We start from the raw sequence: 22,534 nt of genomic DNA on the forward strand, positions 1-22,534 counted from the left end.
AATACTCAAACTCAAGCCAGGCTAACACATCAGCACCTCCCGGCATTCAGACAGTTAGAAGAAACCTCACTATTCAGGGACTTTTCATGTATAATAAAATGCTCTGCCACGTGGTAAGCTTCATGATGACAGACACATTTTCTACCATGTTCCCAACTGGATCTTCAATGCTTCGGTACTTTATTGTAATTGTTGACTGCCACCCACACCGATCAGAATGCCGGATTCCCACAGAAAGCTAGTCTCTACAGACTGAATCTCAAAATGGAACTTGAATGCATCAGATCTAGTTGAACAGTACTACCCTTGATTCACTTAACACAGTCATCCAGAAGAAAACAGAGGAGGACAATTGTCAGAAAGTGTTTACTGATCCTGTGGAGGGATGACCATCACAGAAATAAGTGTTTTCCAATTATACAAGTTGCTTCGTTAAAATTTCTAAACCACTGTAGTCCAGACATTGTTAATGCATTATGACATTCATATTTTGACCCTTTACCGCAAAGGATAATAGATTTTAGTTTTATTTTTTTAGCTAACGCAACATTTTTATTTCTTCCAGAAATCTACATGTATGCGCCGGAGATATTACAGTCTGGGAAGTACAGTGTTCAATTACCTAGAGACTACTAATTAATTTAGAATTACATGTTGGGTTTTTTTTCTCTCTAATACTTATAATTAATCTCTTTTTCGTCTTGGAGCTCCAAACACCATTAGCTAAATATATAGCTTGCTTGCCTCATTTACTACAACTTTGAATTCTCATTTGTCCCTCTCTAACAAAATAATTACGTATTTTAACATTTTTGCAAAATTAAATTCTTTACCTCACTCCTAGTAATGTGTTCCCGAAGCCTTGTCATCTTCTCTCCATCCTATTATATTAAGGAACAGTTGAATTTTCGGTAGAATTTTCTGTGTCTGCCTCTATTCCTGTTGATTGCTGTAAACTCTTAGGATAAAATTGGTTTAAATGGGTACATAAGTAAGTAGGTTAATTTTTTGTGTAGACAGAAAATATGTTTTAGAACCATAACCAAATTCTGAAAACATGATTTTATGTAGAATGGTTTTATATTTCTTTGATTTTTAGAGATGACATAGCTTCTTAAGTACACACTACTGGGGAAATATTATATTATGACTAAAGAAAATATGAAACATTTAAACCTATTTCCAATTTAACATTGGGTTACCTCTAGGACATGGGTTTTTCCATAATAATTGTAAGGTACTCGAAATTGAAATTGAAATTCCAAAAGTTTTTAATCTAAAAGGCACAGCTGTTTAATACTGTATTTTTGAGGGTAGTCTGGGGTTTAAATATTTAATTTTTTTTTTTGTATCCTTTTACCTCAGGTGGAGCATCCACAGAGATCAAAGAAGGCTGTATGGCACAAACTGTTATCCAAACAGAGGAAAAGGGCAGTGGTAGCCTGCTTCCGGATGGCTCCGTTATACAACCTGCCAAGGTCAGACTTTTTTTAATGTCTGTAATAGATTGAAGTTATTTTTTTCCCTACTAAGCAGTAGGAGTATAGCGTCCATTTTAACATGAGTTCAATAGTCTGAGAGACAGATGGAAGAGATGCTTTGGTTCTTCTGTGTAATACTTGAGTTTGTTTTTCTTCGCTGGGTGTTCCCAGAGGACTAAGGTCTACAGTGTGATTGTTAAATACTCTTAAATACCGAGGAAAATCTGCTCACATATGTAAGGCGGGGTGGGGTAATTAGGAACTCAGACAACCTTGATTTGAATCCTGGCATCTCAGCTGATGGCTGCCTGACATTGGTCAATTTTCTTCATGTGTACCATGATGAGATTTGCCTCATGGACTTGTTCAGATGACTTAATGGGTTGAGGTACAGGGTGCTTAGAGCCGAACTTAACACTGTACATGTTAATTGTTATTTATTATTTTGAGGGATTGTCTGTCTTGGGGAGAAGAACTGATATGGAACTAGTTCATGGAAATAACATCACTGCGTTCAACAGACGCCCCCCCACCTTCTCTTACAGCGGGCGTACTTGTTAATAGAGAAATAACCTGGTACATTTGAGTCTGGCTCCATGGCCGAGGTGCCAGTTCAGCCTCCTTGTAGTTTTCCCAAGAGATTGTGCCCGTTCCACTCGGAGCTTTGTGTCAGTGGCATCATCCCCACTCTGGTAAACAGGACTCGGCTCAGCTGCATCTCTTTTTCGGAGCATGCTCTTCCACTCCTTGCAAATGGAATGCTTCGTCCTCTTTGTTGCTAGGATGCTTTTCCAGACCTCTAGCTGTGGGCGTGTTCCTGTAGCGTTGGGCCTATTTGTCTCTCTGATCCGGACTTTGAGATCCTTTAGAGTGGTGTTCAATTTTATATCCTCAGTACCTAGAACTCTGACTTGCAGTACATGTTCGAATAAATAAATGAGTCAGGGAGTAAAACAAAACAAAAAAGCAAACAAACTTCACACATTCCCCTTTCACTAAGACAGCTGGACTCCTTGCTCTGACACACTCACTGAGTATAAAAATACATGAATTTCCCCCTCAGACCATGTACGCCTTTTAAATTCTCTGACTCCGTTATGGGGTCACCAGTTAGTCACTAGAACATTCACTTTGAATTCATTGTCTTATTCCTTTTCTGGTCCTATCCAGTCATTCTCCAAGTTCCATCAGATTTTTTCTTTGATCTGCTTCACAGGGATACTCTTCCCTTAATGGCCACCTCTTCAGCTCACTTGTTTATCGCCTCTTATCAGGTTGATGGCAGCAGATTCCGAGCTCGTTTCCCCGATGTCACAGAGTCTGCTGATCCACTCCCTCTGATAAAACGTTTTCAAAAGTGTATCCCTTTTTGGGGTGGCTCTCAAAGCTGGTGCTTTGGGGAAATACACTCAAATTCATTTCAGAAACACCCAAGCTTCAACCTATTGAATCAGCATTTCTGTGAGTGCTTAGCAAGTGTATTGTGCAGAAGCTGCTTGGGTGGTTCTGCTGTCCCAGGAAAGCTGAGCCCATCCTTTGTCATGCCTGTTTCATGCACAGGACTTTACGGCGATTTCTAGCAGTTCCAGGTGCATTGTCAGTTCCTCCCATTGATTTTCCAGACTCTTCGTAAACCTATCTGAGCGTATGCCTCATAACTGCATAGCCTGCCCTTAGTACCGCTAGGCTCAGCTTTCCATCCTGTGATGGCACGTCTCCTTTTAACACTTCTGATATTCTCTTAGGATGTTTCCTTATGGTCATGACTTTCTTTTATCCTTTCTTATGGTGGCGTCTTATCTGTACCTCTCATCAACTTCATGATGAGTTTATTGATTCTTTTAGTCTTTGGTGCTCTTTTATTTCATAGGCAACCATTTAAACTTCAGTATCCTAGGATTTAGTCTTTGGATACATACTCCTATTAAGTTCACGTAATACATTTTGTTTTGTAATCTTCAGGGTCTGTACCAAATGTTAACTCAAACACTGAATAATTCCTTTATGAACGCTTAGTACATGGTTTATCCAGAGCCACCTTATTGTCATAATAGCTACCACTTAATGACCATCTGTCTACCCACTGTGCTTTACATTGTTTATCTCCTTTTACATCTTGCAAAACTGAAGTGCAGATGGGGTTCTCCTAGTTTTATCAATGGAAAAAGTGAAAGTTGGTAAAGTGAATAACTTGGCCGGTGTGTTGTGAAGCTTAGAAATGCCCGAGCCAGAATTTGAATGTAAGTCAGCCTGTGATCTGAGAAGCCTTGCCTTCTTCACTACGATGTATTGCCTCTGCAATCATGAGTAGGAAGTTTGTTGTTTTATCTTTCTTAGTGCATGGAAAGTCCAGTGATAAAGCACTAATGAATACTTTTCCAGTGTATTTAAAAAATTCTTTGTTTGAAATTGTGCTTATCTTTTAGGCACCGGGCTGTCAATCTCTTTCTTCAGGGATATGAAAAGTCTTGGATTGAAACAGAAGAACACTACTTTGAAGATAAACTGATAGAAGATTTAGCAGTATGTTTTAATGGGGTTATAAGATGAAAGAGGGTTTGGTGGAATAACATTGGTGTGAGCACTTATCATATTGAAGAGAAAATATCATTGTAGCGTATTCATCCTGGGAAACTTATTCTTGATTGTCATTGCATTCAGTGTTTAGGGAAAATTTTATCCTTATTTCAGAGAGCTCTCTTCAACACCATGCAATTCAGAAGTGAAGCTGAATGATAGTTTATTATTAACCAAATGTTGATTCCATTATTCTCTTAAATTCTTCCTCAAAGCCCCTTTAACCACCTCAGAACCAGTATAGAGCTATAAAAGCTGAACCATAATGAAGTTATTCACCAAACATAAGTGAAGGTTAACAAAGCCAATGAAAAGTAGCTGGTTTTTAAAAACACACAGGGCAGAGAATGATAGACTGGATACAAGAAGGACAGGAAGTCATGGTAAATGTAGATGGCAAGTAGATTTTTGGTTCCACCATGCTGTGCTGGTGAGGACGCTCTTGTACTGAGAGCAGAGCACTCTGGACAGCCATTGTCTTATTCTTTTCTAAGTTGTGGATCTGTTAAAATATCTGATTAAAGCCATCTTCTCAGGAAAATTTATAAGCATATTGTCTAGTAGAATTTTGCAGACTAGTTGGAGGCTTCATGATTCCCAAGTTAATGACCTCCTGTCTAAAAGTTATTTTTCAACTCACAAGTTATCAGGGAATATTGGATAAACTGATATAATTCATGAATGCTTGACCTTGATTTTCCCCATATATTTTAAGTGAATTCAGTTTGTCTTTAGAACCAAAACAACCCATAGAATATTAGATAGCTTATAGAAATTTACCCAGTATCTACAATATTAAGCCATAAATCCAGGAAAAGAAGATCTTTTATGTAGAGAAAAAATCAGTCTGTGTTAAAAATAGAGCTACCCTACAACCCAGCGATTGCACTACTAGGTATTTACCCCAAAGATACAGATGTAGTAAATAGAAGGGGCACATGAACCCCAATGTTCATAGCAGCAATGTCCACAATAGCCAAACTGTGGAAGGAACCGAGATGCCCTTCAACAGACAAATGGATAAAGAAGATGTGGTCCATATATACAATGGAATATTACTCAGCCATCAGAAAGGGTGAATACCCACCATTTGCATCGACATGGATGGAACTGGAAGGGATTATGCTAAGTGAAATAAGTCAAGCAGAGTCAAGCAGAGAAAGACAATTATCGTATAGTTTTACTCATTCACTCAAACTGAGGGTTACAGAGCAGAAGGGGGTTGGGGAATGGGGTGGCCGGGTGATGGCTATTAAGGAGGGCACATGTTGTGATGAGCACTGGGTGTTATACATGACTAATGAATTGTTGAACACTACAACAAAAACTTATGATATACTATATGCTGGCTAACTGAACATAATAAAAAAATAAAAATGAAAAAAGAAATCAAGAAAAAAATCAGTTTGAATGTGTAAGGCAATAGAGATATAAAAGTCATTAAACCATTCAACAAACAGTCAAGATTAACTAATTCTACATTGAGTAAAAATGCTTAATAATTTTCCTCGTGTTAGAAGTTCTAATAGTACAAAAGTATTCTTTTTAAGTTTAAAGTAACTGAAAAAAAAAAAAAACATGTAAGTGGTTCAAGCATTAAGTCATTTAGCATTCTTTACCTGACATTGTTTGTGTAGGCAAGGAAAATGTTTTGTTTGATAATAATCAGTTTTCACTGCTCTGTGAACTAAATGTTTATACTTGGAGTGACTGAGGATTTTGTTGTAATTCTTTGCAAATTGAGCCCTCCCTAAAGCTGAAATCTCTGTACCAAGTACACTCCCAGTTGTGAATCTGCTTCTAAGAATAGCATTCAGAATTTTTAAATGATGTGAGTCATCCTTGCTCACAGTGTCTTTTGGTCCAATTATTAAATATCTTTTTTTTTAAGCTGCATAGTTTTGCATTGATTAATGTAACACACACACATGCATGCACAATGTATATAAAATACACATGTGCATGCACAGTGCCTAAAAGCACACACACTTGCATGCACATTGCATGTAAAACACACACATGCACATGCACACCAGAGCAGGAAGAAGATGGCTTTCCTTTTAGTCATTGTTCCTGACCCTCATATTACTCCTGGCTTTGTGTGTGCATTTCATTTAATGTGAAATTTTATCAATTTGGCTTTTTTGTAGAAACCTGGAGCCAACCCTCCAGAAGAAGAGGAAGGCACGAAGAGAGTTGATCCCCTCCATCAGCTCATCCTTCTGTTTAGTAGAACAGCTTTAACAGAGAAATGGTATGGTTGGGAGGGTTCGTGTGAGCACAGGAAGAACAGATAAAGAAACCCCATGTCTGAGTATCTTGTGTTTCACACATTCATGTTGCAATTTCATCTTGTTCTTGTTAGGAGAGAGAATTGTTCCGAGATAGGACCAGTCTGCCATACACCTGTGGACCGACATTCATTCAAGTTCAGGCTTTAATGTCTGTCTGTGAGCTCCAATTTTTTGTAACAATTTTGTCATTAGCTGATGCAGTTGATCCCGAATCTTATGAAATTATTTTTTCTTTACCACAAATGGCCTTTATAAATAAAACAAAAGAGCCCAAAGCAAATTCCAGTACGAAAAAATGTGTGGAGGCCAAGGGTGACCCAAATTTCCTGGGTAGATTGTGTCTCCATTGTGCAGTGGGTCTTAGGAAACCTTTAGGAGGCGGGTGAGCCATCAACTCAACAGGACGTTTCTTTGAGGTCTGTTTTAAGGGCATTCTCCATTTTCTGTGGCTTCTACAGTCTTATTTGTATGAATTCACCAAAGCCACAAAGGCCGAACCTCTGTGTAGTTAAACCTCTATGTCCTCAGATGCCCAGTAATCAAAATGGGCTCAGCATTTGCTCATAATAGGGTGCACTGCAGAGATTCTGTGGATGAAATCTTTCAGAGGTTATAAAACATTTGTCTGCCTCCCTGCCATGCAAAAGGGAGCCTACTCTCATTCCTGCAAAAGCTGGAAGATAATTTAATGATCAGTCCTATCCACATGAGTCTTTTGAGAGTCTAGACGAGTTCATTTGACCTCTATGCATGCTGTAATAATGCACATTTCTCCCTCTTAGCCAATGTGATCCATCCTTCTCTCACGATGTCTCTCTCTCTATTATTTCCTAACTAACAAAATCATCTCATCCCTAAGCATAGAGCAACCCTCTGTCTGGCATTGTCAGGTAATGAGGTATTTTCATAAGTGAATTTTTCTGATGGCTGAACCTTAAAACTGCTAAAATAACTTTGCAAATATTAGGTACTTTTTGATGGAAACCTTTCTTCATGAATTAATGGTTTCCATACGTCTTAAGAAGAAGATATTAAACATATTTCTTAATTTTTAAGAATCACTATGTTGTATTTTTGAACAGTGTAGTAGCATAATAATTTGGGGAATCTTCCCATCAAATGTCAAATATCACTTCTGCTGTCAAAAGCCCCTACCTCGTTTAAACTTGCTTGTTTCAGCTTGTGTAGTTTCAAGAAAATTAAAGCTGTTACATTTGTATGTAAATCAGTAGACCATTTATTTTGTGAGACTTGAAGGCCTCTTCTGGAAGGTAAGATGGGTCAGCTGTTTAGGTCTGAGATCTTTGCTGTCTGATTCTACCATATTTTTGAATGATGACTTTGCCTAAGTTTTGTGTTTACTTCATTTTAAAAGGGCATACTGGTTGAAAAATAAAGGTTATTTTATACAGTGATGGCAGTTTTACATATGACTAGCCTCCTACTTAAAAACTCACGTTTTCTTCTTGTTTTTCATAGCAAACTGGAGGAAGATTTTTTATATATGGCTTATGCAGATATTATGGCAAAGGTAAGTAAATATATCTTGATTTTAATGTTTAATTTTAATAAAGGAAAATCATTTTCATCTGACAAAGGATAAAGAATCTATGTATTTCTGGGTCCAAATAAAATACTGTTAAATCTTAGAAACCTAAAGGGTATTAATCTCAATTTTCCACTTGTTGCATGAGTCTCTGTTCTGACTTCCTTTACAGATAATCATTGTTTGTTCTCTTAACATTTTTTTTATGGGGAACCATTAAGTTTCCAAACATTCATTCATTCATTTAACAAATAGTCACGGGGCATCAAGGTATTGGAGGTAACATGGTGAATAAGAAGGAAATGCACATACCCTTCCTGGAGTTTATAGTCTGATGGAGAAGACAAAATGTAAGCAGGTGATTGCAGAAAGCTCTGCTAAGTTTAATGGTAGAGGCGCTATTAGGGGTATAGGGAAGAGGTTGCATAGGAGAGTAGTGAGGGTTGCTTAGGCTAAGGTTTATGGAAGTCCTTGACTGCCTAATGACAAGTGGACCATGCAAAAATAGGAACAGCTCATATTTACTGAGTGTCTATTTCATTTATATCTCACAAGAGGAGGGTGGATGAGGGGATGAGTTTAAAAGAGGAGTCAGGGTGTCTCTGAGGCCTCTGATGTGGGCGACTGGGTCTGCAGTGGTACCAGATACTGAGATGCGGAGGGCTAGAAGAATTGTAGGCCTGGAGTGAAGGGGAGAGATGGCAAATTGTATTTTGGACATGTGAGTTAAAAATGCCTGTAAGACAGCCCAGTGGAGAGGTCAGATACGTGATGAGGCATTCCTGTCTGACATTCAGCATCTCAGGGACAGCTAATAAATACAGATTTGGGTTGTATGCACATTTGAAGGGAATCGAGGCCATACGAGTGGATGGTCTTGCCCCAGGCAGAGAAGGCATCATGAGAGTGAAAGGCCCATGACCACGCCTTTAAGGACATGGATATATAAAAGATGATTAGAAGAAAAGGAACCCATAAAAAAAGGGGGTGGGGAGAGAATCTTAAGTGTGAGCATATGTAGGAGCTGTGGGCCTAAGTGGGTACTGAACAGAACCATATGCTGCTGGGGGTATGGATGAACAAGGTGAGGATTGAGACATCTCTGGGATTTAGTACATGTGCATCATGTGACCATGGTAAGAACAGTTTCAGGAGATTATGGAGAGAAGCCATTGGCGGCGTGGGTGCCATATTGTAGGGAAGAAAGTAGAGATTCACATGTGAGATGTGGCCTGGACATTTCTTTACTAGAAGATTGAGAGAGGGGAGAAACAATATAAAGGGACCAATATCTAGATGGAATTGTGACGTTGAAGGGGGATTATTTTTGTTTGCTTGACATTTGTTTACTTTTATGTGAGAGATTTGAACATGCTTCTCTCCTGGTGGGAAGGAACCAGTAGAGAGGGCAAGGGAGTAATTTGTGGTGTGAGGTCTTGAGTGAATGGGAGCAGGGGAAGAGGACAGGTTCCAGAGCATGAGGAAAAGCTGTGTCTTTCCAACTTTATTTTAAGCTATAACCCCCAATAAGAAACACATTTACCCAGTATATTTATGGAAACATAAAAATAGATATATTGAAAGAAAATTTTCATGAAATTATACCCTTCCAATGAGCAGTAGATTCTGATATTTTCTATTATATTTAAATAAAAAAAATTATTTTAGATCCTGACTCATTAAATAGATTCTGCATCTAATGAATGGGCTGAAACCCATAGTTTAAAAAACACTGAGCTGAAAGATAAAAGAGGGAAGGATATTTCCTCCTTGATCATGGACTCCTAACTAGGATAAATAAGGGCATGAAGAAGAAGGGAGCTGACAAATAAGGAGGTTGTAAAGGAGTCCATAGACTGTTGTCCTCTGCATTTGAAGAACCACCAAGCAGATGGGCTACAAAGGTGGAACCTCATGGTTTGAGGATAAGATATTCCTGATTGTTAAAGTTCTTCCTTGTGGCTGAAGCAGAATTTGCCTCCCCCTGGTTCTCCTTATGTCCTAAAGCAGCTCATCTCTTTTGATACATGGTCAAGTATTTGGTGTTGCTCCCTTTCTCTCAAGATTTTCCCCCTTGATAATTAAATCACCTTACTCCTCTTATCGTTAGAGGTATCAGTCTTCCATCACTCAGTTCATTCTACCGCACACATACTCTAGTTTTTTAATATGTGCCACCCAGAAATTAATTGAACACAGTATACTAGTTGTGAGTTCACCTGTGTAGTGCCTATTGGGACCATATCCTCTCTGCACTGCTTAGGATCCCATACATTTACAATAAATTGTAGGAACTCATTAATTTGAAATTTTTTGCCTCCTTTTGAGCTTGCCTGCCCACCAAAATTCCAAGGCATTTATGAATTTCTGTGGAGTTTCATCTCCTACCTATATTGACAATCCATGTATTTTTAATTTTAGTAATTCTTTTTGTTTTTGTTTTTAATTTTTTTTTTAACTAGACTTCTCTCCCACCATGGAGCCCAGTGTGGGGCTTGAACTCATGATCCTGAGATTAAGACCCAAGTCGAGATCAAGAGTCGGACACTTAACCGACCAAACCACCCAGGCCCCAGTTTTAATAATTTTTAATATATGTCATCGTTTCTCTAATTAGAGTCAGACCATAGAGCAAGGCCAAAATGTTTTTAAGGTTCAGCTCTATCATTCAGTGTTAAATAGCTCCTTAAGTTTATGCTAGCCACGAACTTGATAATTGTGCTTTCCCTGTGTTTATCTCAGTTGCTAGTTTTGATGATTGATATCTAACTTCTTACCAAAGAGTCTCTGGAGGTTGCCTTTCTTCATTTTGAAAATCAGTATCCCAGAAGCTGGTGCAGTCACTATGGAAAACAGTTTGGAGGTTCCTCAAAAAATTAAAAAGAGAACTACCCTACAATCCAGTAATTGCACTACAGGATATTTACCCCAAAAATACAAAAATACTAATTCAAAGGGATACATGTACCCTTATGTTTAGAGCAGCATTATTTACAATTGTCAAACTGGAAACAGCCCATGTCCATCGATTGATGAATGGATGAAGAAGATGTGGTATACATATACATGAAATATTATTCAGCCATAAAACAGAATGAAATCTTGCCATTTGCAACAACACGGATAGAGAGCTAGAGGGTATAAAGCTAGAAACAGACTCTTAACTATAGAGAGCAAACCGATGGTTCCCAGAGGGGAGGGGGTGGGGAATGGGTGAAATAGGCAAAGGGGATTAAAGAGCATACTTATCATGATGAAAAAAAAAATAATAATAAAAGAATAAACAGATGAGTATTAGTTTTAGTCAGCATTATGAAATACAAATGTAGATCCACTTTACTGACAGTTCACTGAAAATCGTGCATGTGCCTGTGTAGAATAGTTTGAAGAGAGAACTATTTTTTTAAGTACTATGAATTTATCTATTTTTTGCAGAAAATAGTATTTTTTTTAGGCTTTGCTGTTAATTTTTAATTATGTAGTTAATTAATAAAAGTATTTTTAGATTCATTCACAGGTATACACCAAAAACTGAAAGTTAAAGAATTAGCTCTTTGGGTGGCTATTTTGGGGGGAAGAATCCAATGACCACAAAGTCCCTAAATTAAGTATGAAAACACAGAGAATTTCTAAAGTGGGCCAAATAAAGACCTTGAAATGATCTCATGTTTTCTTAATTACAATTCTTACTTGCTATTCATATTTTATTTCCCCACTGCAAGATTAAGATTAAGAAATACAGTAATAATGTTTATCAGGAGAAGATAAATATATGTTTTTTGTTTTTTGTTTTAATGATTTGAAGAAGCACTAAGAAGACTCTCTTGTTTAAAAAAAAAAGCGGGGGGGGAATCAGCATCCCAAGTTCTGAGACTTTCTCTTGGCCTTCCTGGTTCCTCAGAGTTTATCAACAGTCATTTTATAGTTACATAATGATTATTTTTGCCTTGAGTCTTAGAACTTGAACTCACTTTCAGAGACGTATGCCTTAGTGTCTTTCACCATGCAGGATCTTTTTGAATGCACCACTCACATCTCAATTGGGTTTTTATTTTCAGTCTTGCTGTTTTAACCCCAGGAGCACAGAATTGGGTTTAAATCATAGCTCTGGATTCCATGTGAGACTCTCATCATTGGTCCATTATAGAGGCCCACTTTTACTAAGTTAGTGACTTAGTCACTTCTAATAATGTAGCAACTACCCATAAATGCACAGCATACGAGAAAAGTTAAACCTTCATAATAACTTACATATAATTGTATGGTCTCCCCCCATTAACCGATACCCCACCTCCCCATAGAAGGAAACCATCATCCTAATCCCATGTTCCAGATACCCTTGCTTTCCTTGTATATCGTTTTCACTTATCATACATATATACATGTAAATACATATGGGAATGTATTATAATTAATTATTAATTATATATACATATATATCACGTAAATACAAATGGGAATATATTATAATTATACATATAGTTATATATTTTTTTTAATTTTAGTTGTTTTTAACTTTTAAAAGGGCAGTATGCTATATATAATCTCTTGGTACTTGTTGTACTCAATACTGTTTTCTAAGGTTCATTGACACTTGTTTGTATTAGTAGAGTTCATTGGATTTGACTATCACATTATATTCCATTGTGCAACTACACCAAAGTTTATTTACTTACTTTTCTGTTGATAGCCTTTTGTGTTGAATCTGTGGTTTTGCTAACGTGGAAAGGGTTCAAAATTCCTATTCTTCTTTTTTTTTTTTTTTTAAATAAACAATAGACATTTATTTGTCCCAGGCTGGGAAGTGTAAATCTTGCGTCCTCACATAGCAGAGGGGCAAGGGAGCTCTCTGGGGTCTCTTTTATAAGGGCAGTAATCCCACTCATGGGGTTCCTCCCTCATGATGTAATTACCTCCCAGAGACCACACCTCCAAATACCATCACATAGGGGATTAGGTTTCAAATTTTTGGGAAGGAGGGTGCAAACTTTAGCATATAACATATTAACATTAGCATATAGAGCATACAGGAAGTGATCTCAGGAAATACTAGTAAGTCACTGGAGAAATGAGACAGAGAAAGGAAGGAAGACATCATGAGGGTTTTTTTTTTTATATTTATTTTTTAATTAACATATAATGTATATAGTTTCAGAGGTAGAGGTCAGTGGTGCATCAGTTTTATATAATACCCAGTGCTCATTACATCACATTCCCTCCAAAACAGAGGATCATAGGGGAAGAGAGGAAAAAAATAAAACAAGACGAAATCAGAGAGGGAGGCAAAGCGTAAGAGACTCTTAATCATAGGAAACAAACTGAGAGTTCCTGGAGGAGAGGAAGGTGGGGAGATGGGGTAACTGGGTCAAACTTCCTATTCTTATTCATTTCTACTATTGTATGAGAGGCAAGAGCTGTGGTAAGGTGTAAGAATGTTCAACTTCAGAAGAAAATGGCAAATGATTTTTCCAGGTTTATTGCATCAAATTACCTTCTTACCAACAATGTTTAAGAGAGAGTCTGATGAGCCACATCTTTCCAGTATTTGATATTATATGGTTTCTCAATTTCTGTTAACCAAACGGGTATAAGATGGTCTTTCATTGGGGTCATAATTTTCATTTCTCTTGGCTGATTTCTATATTTAAAAATCACTTCTTGGGGTGTGTGGGTGACTTAGTCATTTGAGCTTTGGATCTTGGTTTTGGCTTAGGTCATAGTCTCAGGATTTTGCGGTCTGGCCCAGCATTGGGCTCCATGCTCAGTGTGGGATTCTCTCTCTCCTTCTACCTCTGCCCCTCCCCGTGCTCACACAGTCTCTCTAAAAAATAAACAAACAAATAAAAAATAAATAAAAATCACTCTCTCTGGTGGTAAAATCTGAATCAAACAGCTGATGAGTAGCTCTGCACTTCTCTATTATTATTATTATTATTATTATTATTATTATAGCATCTGCTCTAAACCCTATACTTACTATTCCTCCTTCTCCTTGCTTTGGCTATATCTTGAAAAAATCATCTTAAATCTTTGTGTTTTTCAAGCCATACTTTATTTTAAACCTGAGATTAATACCCTTTTTTTTCCTGTCGTGTACACCACCACTTTACAAATTTATCCACATTGGCTTGTGTTGCTGTTGCCACTGCTTTTGTCATCATCATGGCCCCTCACACTCGGTTCCCAGAATGCCTCAGTATTACCTGTTACCTCTCCTCAAGAATCTGAAGCCATTTCACGCAACTGGGATGTTTCTACCAACATGAACAAGATAACCATGTGGAAGTCTCTAGAATGATGCCATCATAAGTTAAACACTCAACAGTATTTCCACTATTTTGACTTTCTGGCTGAGAAAATCTTTTCCTCCTCCTTCTCTTACTAAGTTATTGAAATATTTAGGATCCACATTAAGTTATGCCCAGGGTTCTATCCATTGTTGGTTTTATTAAAATTATCAAACACTAGGGTCACTTTCTTAGGAGATTACTCCCACTTCGGTCTCACCCATCAGCTGTTAGATTTAAATCCATACTAAAAGTTTCTGGTTTTGCTTCCTCCATCTTCTGAGGAGTGCCACAGTTAGAAAGGCAACTTAAAAATGTGTGAAATGTACTTGCTCTGCAGAAAGAAATGCCCAGGTTATGTGGGCAAAGTGAAGTGCCCTATTGACTGCTTATGGGTTCTCATCACCAATTTTGAATTTTGATCTAGACCCCTGAATGGTCTGAAGTATCCTCTATTTTAGTTTTCTCTCTCTCTCTTTTTTTTTTCTTCTAAATTCTCTTACTCCATGCTTCTGCCCCTTTGTGTGTGGATTTTACTCACTTTTTCCCTCCTGGCATATGGTATAACTCCTCTATGCCTGGAGTTTGTCATTTTGATGCAGAAAGCTAAAGCCATCTAATAGAACTGCCTCTTTACTTACCATATATACTACATGGATGCAGTTTGGTAGTGAAAAACATATCTCCTATACCTATAAATCCTTTTTCTTCCCAGTACATTAAAAAATTACAGATCTGCTATAGTTTTCTTGTGGTCCCAGTGTATCCTCAATGTATCCAATCAGTAGAAGTTCAAAATAGTTTATAGGTTTGATGAGTTTTGTCAGCTATCCACTCCAAATTGATTTAAGCTAAATAGGTTCTAAAAATCACAAATTTTAACCTCTATATTAGAAGCAAATCCTACTAAATTTTCATAGAAAGATTTTTAAAATAGTTTATTTAAAAATAAATCTTTGTTAAAAAAAATTAAAATAAATATTTGTAAAAAATATTTGTCAGCTAGACCTCTAAATTTTTGAAGGAATTCCGAAAGCAAGCATATCATATGAATTTTTATAGATTAAAGCATATCATTGTAACCCAAAATATTTTTTCTGAATGTATTCTTCATCTCAAAACTTGTTTCTTCTCTGTATTTCTAAAGATAATGAAATTTATATAGGAGATAATTTGAGAAAATTTAAAACTGCATTTTTTTCTTCAACTGCACATTTTTTTTTTTAAGATTTTATTTTTTTATTTGACAGAAAGAGCACAAGCAGGGGGAGTGGCAGGCAGAGGGAGAGGGAGAAGCAGACTCTTCCCAGAGCAGGGAGCCCGACATGGGATTCAGTCCCAAGACCCTGGGATCATGACCTGAGCGAAAGGCGGACCCTTAACTGACTGAGCCACCCAGGCGCCCCTAAACTTCACATTCTCAAGAGACAGATTAGTGTTCTGATTTGCTTAAATAGTAAACATGCTTGTTACCTGATAAAATGCCTGTGCTTTACTTCTGATTCCTAATGCAGAGGAAGGAAACATCAGATAGGTAATCTTAGCGGGCAGATAAGCCAAAATTCCTCTGTGTTTAACATTAGATGCACAGTATTTACAGAGGACCACAGATTGGCCTATCAGATGTGTTTTGCTCAAATTTTCATGGGTTCTTTTTCTTTTTTTAAAGATTTTATTTATTTGACAGAGATAGCGAGAGCAGGAACACAAGCAGGGGGAGTGGGAGAGGGAGAAGCAGGCTTCCTGCCTAGCAGGAAGCCCGATCCGGGGCTTGATCCCAGGGCCCTGGGATCATGACTTGAGCTGAAGGCAGACACTTAACGACTGAGCCACCCAGGCTCCCCCATGAGTTCTTTTTCTTAAATTCCCGGTTAGCTGATGGTGTGGGAGCCAAGGTGACATTAGCACATAGCAGAACATTTCCGGCACTCTTGAATAAATAATTAACATCTTTATTTCTGTGGGGAAACATGCTAAGGGACATCTTTTCCAAACAGCAGAATCCTTTATTTTCTCCTCAGCAAACCATGTTGTCAGTCTTCTTATTCTAAATTGGAAAGGGTGATAGTATTTGTTGAGTGAACTAAAGAACTTGAAAGACATTTAGAATTGATCATCGTGTGGGTAGGATCATGTTTTCTGCCCTCACTCCCATCCCCACTTCATCTCCATACTCAAAATACTGGGAATTACTGAATTGAAACTGTTTTTCTGATTTGTCACTTATATTTAATTACTTGCCACCATTCACTTCACTGATACACTGAGTGCTTATGGACCAGAAGAAATCTTGAGAAGGGTTGGAACAATCTAACTTTGAAGAGCTATAGGTTTTTTCCCTGCCACGGGTATTGGTTAGTGACCAGCTTCCTTTGGTCAACATGATACTTTCTATTCCCAACCATAATAATAATAGCAATTGAGATTTATTAAATGCTTATTATTTTTCAGACACTTAATTATGCAAACAATTTGCATATGTTAATTCATATAATCCTCTCAGGAGCCCTGCTCCTCTTTGTCTTATTTCTACCTTAAATATGAGGAAAAGGAGACCCAGGGAGGTAAAGAAACTTGCCGTAAGTTGAACAGCTAATAATTGGCAGCATTCTGTGTCCTCAGGCTATGGTCCTAATCATACCACTCTTCCTTAAATTTAGCAAGCAAAAACTTTAGCTGTGGCAATCAGATAAGAATATATGCATGGATTAGCATAACTCCTTTATCATTTCTGGGAAAATAACTCAAAATAATGGATTAGTCAGTTATTTTTCTATAAAATAATAATATTAGTAGCAGCTAGAATTTCATTTTCCTCCTTTGGACCAATTACAGTAAAAAATGAATGTAAAAGATTACAAGATTCAGTTGAAACAATGGACATGCTTTCTGTTAATTTTAATTCACAGTTACTGCATATATCTATATTCATGCATTCTAATGACAACATAAAATAAAACAATTATCCTTATCTTTAAGGCTTGCAGTTTCGTTTGAACAAGGTAATAAATGCATGAATAAGAGGTACATGTACTATGGTAGGGATCTCGTCTATATCTCCATGCTGTGCCTAAAATTGGCAATTTAATATTTTGATTTTGTAAATGTAAAGCATAATTTTCTTTTAGGTCCTGAATTCGTTGATAATGCCATCTACATTTACTGTATCTAATACCTGTTTCGACAATGTCGATGACAACTTAGTACAAATGATTTGGTGTTCCATGCTGCATTGTTTTGTACTTTCTGCCTCAACATATTCTAACCCTGCTGACCTTTTCTTAATGTTTTCCATGTCTCAGAGTTGTCATGATGAGGAAGATGATGATGGTGAAGAAGAAGTGAAGAGTTTTGAAGTAAGATGGATCTTTCTAGATTTGTCTTTTCTATTTTGAAACATTGTTTCATAGCTTATAACTGACATTTATGTTTCTTGCTTCATGGCTTATTGCAGCTTATTGTGTCAAGGAACTGCATGTCAGAAGCTGGATGGACAAATCTGAGTCCTAACATTTGCTAAAGTTAAGACCAAGGAACATAGAATAATGAAATAATCCAATAAAACCCATATGTTCAGAATGAGTGTCCCTGAGAACTCTCAGAGAGTGCTTCAAACTGTTCTCATCTCAGTGAATGTCGTGATCTGAAATTTCCAATGGACATTTGAGGAAAATATTTATTGAAGAGCAACATGACATCGAGTTTTTAATTAAACCCTTGGTTGGCTATTTTCTTCTGAAATGAAGAAGTCTTAAAGATCTGGCCTCTTTTGACTTCAGATAGGTCACTCATTCCCTGTACATATGTAGATGGTGGCACACAATGCCCTTTGCTTGCATGAGGCAGGAGTGCATATATTCCTAGGACTGTGTTCTGTTTTACGGTTACTTTCTCAGATGTTCTCAGCTCTTAAATATCCAGAAAATTAGAAATACTGCTCAATGCTAATTAGCCAGAAGGAAAGTAATATTATTTGACCCCATTTGTTTAGATTTTACTTTTGCTTTCTATGAAGAAAAGAGTTGTTGCTAACTACCACTTTTCTCCTTTTTTTTTCTTTTTTTCTTTTTTTTTTTTTAGAATTTTCAAAAAGAAATGAAGTGGAAAGAAATAGATTACATTATTATTTTTTTTCTATTATGTATCTGGATTTTGAGCTAGAAGTCTGGAAATATATTAGTAACCAGCAGTCAGTCCTTATGACAGTGGTCCTACTGAAAGGTACAGGTTGAGGGGTGGACATAGAGTAGGGCCCCTTCCAGGAGCAATTTGATATGGCATCTCTGCAGCATTGAAATCAGTGTGTAGAAAGTACAAAAGCTAATCTGAGAACAACCCATGACTGTTGCTGAGAAAAAACGCCATAAGATTAATTTCCTATGTGACACTATAATCTTTTCTAATGTATGTGTGTCCTATTCTCAAATCTGTCTTTATTGATAAGAAACTGAGGTAAATTAGAATGAGCTCTGAGCAGCAAATAATACTGTATTTTCTGAAGTGCACACCATTTATGGTCTACCAGTTGTCTTCCGAGCAATTGTTTATTGCTATTTTGCTTCTTGTCCTCATCCTTCCTTAAGGTCACAGGATCCCAACGCAGCAAGGTAAAACTATATATATGTGTGTATTTGTCTGGGTCTGAGTTTTGGTTTCTTGTGACATTTACCTTTGTTAGACCCAACATCTTGGATTCTTTTGTAATAAAAGGTCTTGGTGATCTTTTTACAAGTTTGTAGCTCCCATGTACCCCTTCCTTGACACGGGTTTATTCTTCTTGGAGTTTAAATGACTCATAATTGAAATTTTATCCTACATGTGAACTCTTGGCTGCATGCTGTGCTCAGGTAAAAAGGGGCTAGCCCTTTAGCTGATTAACTTTTAGCTCGGGACCTTTCAGGACCGCATTCTGGCCTCATCCCCTCTTGATGCTTATTTAATATAAGTCTTGTTACTTGAAAAAAGACATGATAAATGGCATCACTGGTGAGATTGGAAAGAAGTCTACTTTCCCATTGTGCTAGTAATCTCTCCAGTTAGTAACTGGAGAGGATGTTCCACGATGTTAATATTGATTTCAGCATTCATTACAGGGAAGAACTTGATGATTATTTCTATCTCTTAATATATTTTGAATAGCTAAGTGCTTGGAACATTTGCTAAAAAACATTTTGATCTAGCATCACAAAATTTTTTCTTTGATAGGAACCCCATTAAGCTTATATTTTATTTTCATGAGACTTAATTCATAGGAAAATTGATCAGAACATCCCAGGGGAAAAAAATATCCATCATGGCTTTAGTTGAAAAAAAAAAATTGCTGTTAAAATGAATTTAGAATGTCACGAAGAATCTATTTAGAAGAAACAAATGATAATATTTTAACTCACTCTTCTATTTGGAGGAATATATTATTATTACACTATGATCCCTATAGATTTAAAAATTTGAATTCATACAGCTGTCAGATATAGCTCTAGTTGGATGGATATAATAGTTAATGACTTATAACAGACATAACAATAATATATTCTGGGCTTAAATAGTAGGTAATAATGAGTGTGATACTCAGTATTTATGCTTTTATCACTAATTATCTCAAATAGAATTCTTGTGGATTATTGAGGGTCGAAAACATGAAGGTACCTCCTAACAGTAGCCAAAGATTTAATGTCCTAGCACCAAACTTCATGCCCCAAGAGTGTGGATATCTGTGGGATAAGGGTAGATAAGGAAGGTCAGAATCAGAAGGCATTGCTGGTTAAGAAAACCATCTTCCTCTGAAAGAGGAATGCAGTTTCAGGGGAATCTAAAAGCAAATCCAGTTTGGTAAATAGGGTCAAATTTGGTGACATTAGAGAAGTTCCCAATTCAGAAAAGAAGTCCAGGAATGGTTAGTAGAATCTGCTTTTAGCGTATAGGATTCAGGCCAGAGTGAAGACAAGAAATCAGGTGAGGATATGGAGCCTGACCTGAGAGAACAGGCTACCTGCCCTGGATTTAGGATGATGGGCAAGACATTCACGCAGTGGTGAAGCCTGGCAATTAGTCACATAACTGTCCCCCATGAAACAGGATTTTAAAGTTTCTTATGATTGCTACTTATAAGCATAACACCATAGGCAATATTGGGGAATTTGTACTTCTTAACCAGATATTTTACTGAATTTCCATGTGATTTGGGACTATAACTTACTGTGTATGCCTAATTTGTATAGCATGCTACTTCTCACAAAATATGTCCTCTGTGAGTAAGCAATAGAAACTCTTACCAAGTTGAGAAACAGAGATGTGCAGGTCCTCGCTCACCTATGAAGATACTCTTGTCTGAGGTTGACTCTGTGATACCAACAAAACCACTGACAATTTGACCAGACAACTGGATTATTACTTTCTCTTTATAAATTTAGTAACATACCAGAATTTTTAGTTGAAGTTTCTGGTTGTTTAATATCATTTAGAGATAGTCTCATAGTGGAATTTTCATCTAAGTTATAATATATCTGAGAGGTTATCTGGCAATTTCAAGAACTCTTAAATTATGTTAAATAAATTTGGGAATAACAGTGTGTGGTAATTGAATTTTATTCCCATAACTGACTGATTATTAATAGTTGCTGTACTTTCCAGTTAAATTCTTTATCTGTAAGTATTCAATGAAAATATGAAGAAGGAAGTAGGCATTTTTAAAAAGGGGCATTATAATTTCTGTGAGGAAAGAAACAAAGCTTAAGAAACATGAAACATGGGAAATGGGGACTAAAATGCTTAAAATATTTGCCAGCTCTTTTCTTATTCTATCACATCTATGTTTTACTGGTAGGATTCTGTTAAAACTTGCAAAGAGATTTAACTTGATAATTTTAATTCCCTGCTTCATCGAAATAATATAGGTAAATATTCTCTACAACTGTTTATTTAAAAACTTTATTGCTTATTTAGTTAAGTATATATAACCTTTTTAGATTTGGGACTACTTCAATACTAAAACTACAAAAAGGACTGTTAAATCTTATAAAGGTGAGGAATAACTGAAAGGGAAGAAATATCTTAGCAGTGACTCAAAATGTCCATTAGTACAGTTGAGTGCATTGTTTAGCTGTGAATTTTTAGAAGCCAAAGCAAATACTAATAATGACAACAACAAATTAATAATGTTGCAAGTCAAAGCAAGTCTGAGCAACATGGATTTTTCTCACCTAGATTCACAAAGAGATTTGGTACCAGAACAAACCCCATTTTTAAACTTTGATTTTGCAAAATACACACAAATGTTCCCCATACAGTTGCTTCTTCCCTAATGCCATTCTCTAAAATCTGAGTGTGTGGCATTAAATGCTAATTCAATGGAAGCATTTCTGTGGACTATTAAGGTACTATAATATAGATTTATTACTTAATAAAGACTGAAATTAATGACCGTGGAGCTTAAATAAGCCAGAGGGATGGAGCATTGACTTGCCTTCTAGACCATTTTTCTCAAATATTAGGCAAGTTGCATCATCCTTTGGCAAATGCCCAATTTCTAATTCACAGATGAATTCTCTGCTGAGTCCCTGAGGTCTTATTATTCTGTACTGTTGATTAAAGAGAATAACTTGTGTCTTAAATACTAAATACACCTATGGCAGAGTTGACATTCTGTAATAAAAGACTTAAGAGACTAACTTATATTCTCTTCCAGATGGGCCTCAGTCATAACTAAAATGACATCATACCTGCTAAAGTATTCAGACCAATACCCAGCTCGTATTCCAAAATATGCACCACTAAGTGTGGAAGAATCAATTTAGGCCCCGATGTCTTTTTTTTTTTTAAGATTTTTTTTATTTATTTATTTGACAGAGAGAGACAGTGAGAGAGGGAACACAAGCGGGGAGTGGGAGAGGGAGAAGCAGGCTTCCCACCGAGCAGACAGCCGGATGCAGGGCTCGATCCCAGGACCCTGGGATCATGACCTGAGCCGAAGGCAGACGCTTAACGACTGAGCCACCCAGGCGCCCCTAGGCCCCGATGTCTTAAGGTCTGATGTTATATAGCTCTACCCAATGACAAAATCACCTTTGTCTGGCCCCTCCAGTGGTCTAATTTTGAATAGAATTCCATTCCTTGGCAATCCTGCAAGAATAAATTGGCCGTAAGATGTACCCTCTCCAATAGCTATATAATTTGATCTTTGAATGGGTTTATTTAGTTCTGTTCATGGGAACAAAGCAATTTAAATAAGAGGGGCTCCCTGAATCTTACCTAAGACAACACTCATGTATATAAAAAAATCAAAGATACAGCTATGGATATAGAACATTGAAACATTGATTCCTTTTATCAGGTAAACTTAAGAGTTACTTA

The 22,534-nt window shown here is 36.9% G+C and overlaps 1 protein-coding gene across 3 annotated transcripts in view; it reads left to right on the forward strand.

Moving 5' to 3' along the window:
- Nucleotides 1-22,534, forward strand: part of RYR2 (ryanodine receptor 2) — a 731,966-nt gene that overhangs the window by 626,976 nt on the left and 82,456 nt on the right. For all 3 annotated transcript variants that reach the window (XM_078077755.1, XM_078077754.1, XM_078077753.1), the window contains 6 exons: nt 1,366-1,478; nt 3,908-4,004; nt 6,209-6,312; nt 7,832-7,883; nt 17,488-17,541; nt 18,769-18,792. In XM_078077755.1, coding sequence (XP_077933881.1) covers nt 1,366-1,478; nt 3,908-4,004; nt 6,209-6,312; nt 7,832-7,883; nt 17,488-17,541; nt 18,769-18,792 — 444 coding nt within the window. The remainder of the gene's footprint in view (nt 1-1,365; nt 1,479-3,907; nt 4,005-6,208; nt 6,313-7,831; nt 7,884-17,487; nt 17,542-18,768; nt 18,793-22,534) is intronic.

Source organism: Halichoerus grypus, chromosome 7 (assembly GCF_964656455.1).
Source record: "Halichoerus grypus chromosome 7, mHalGry1.hap1.1, whole genome shotgun sequence".
Classification (NCBI taxonomy): domain Eukaryota; kingdom Metazoa; phylum Chordata; class Mammalia; order Carnivora; family Phocidae; genus Halichoerus; species Halichoerus grypus.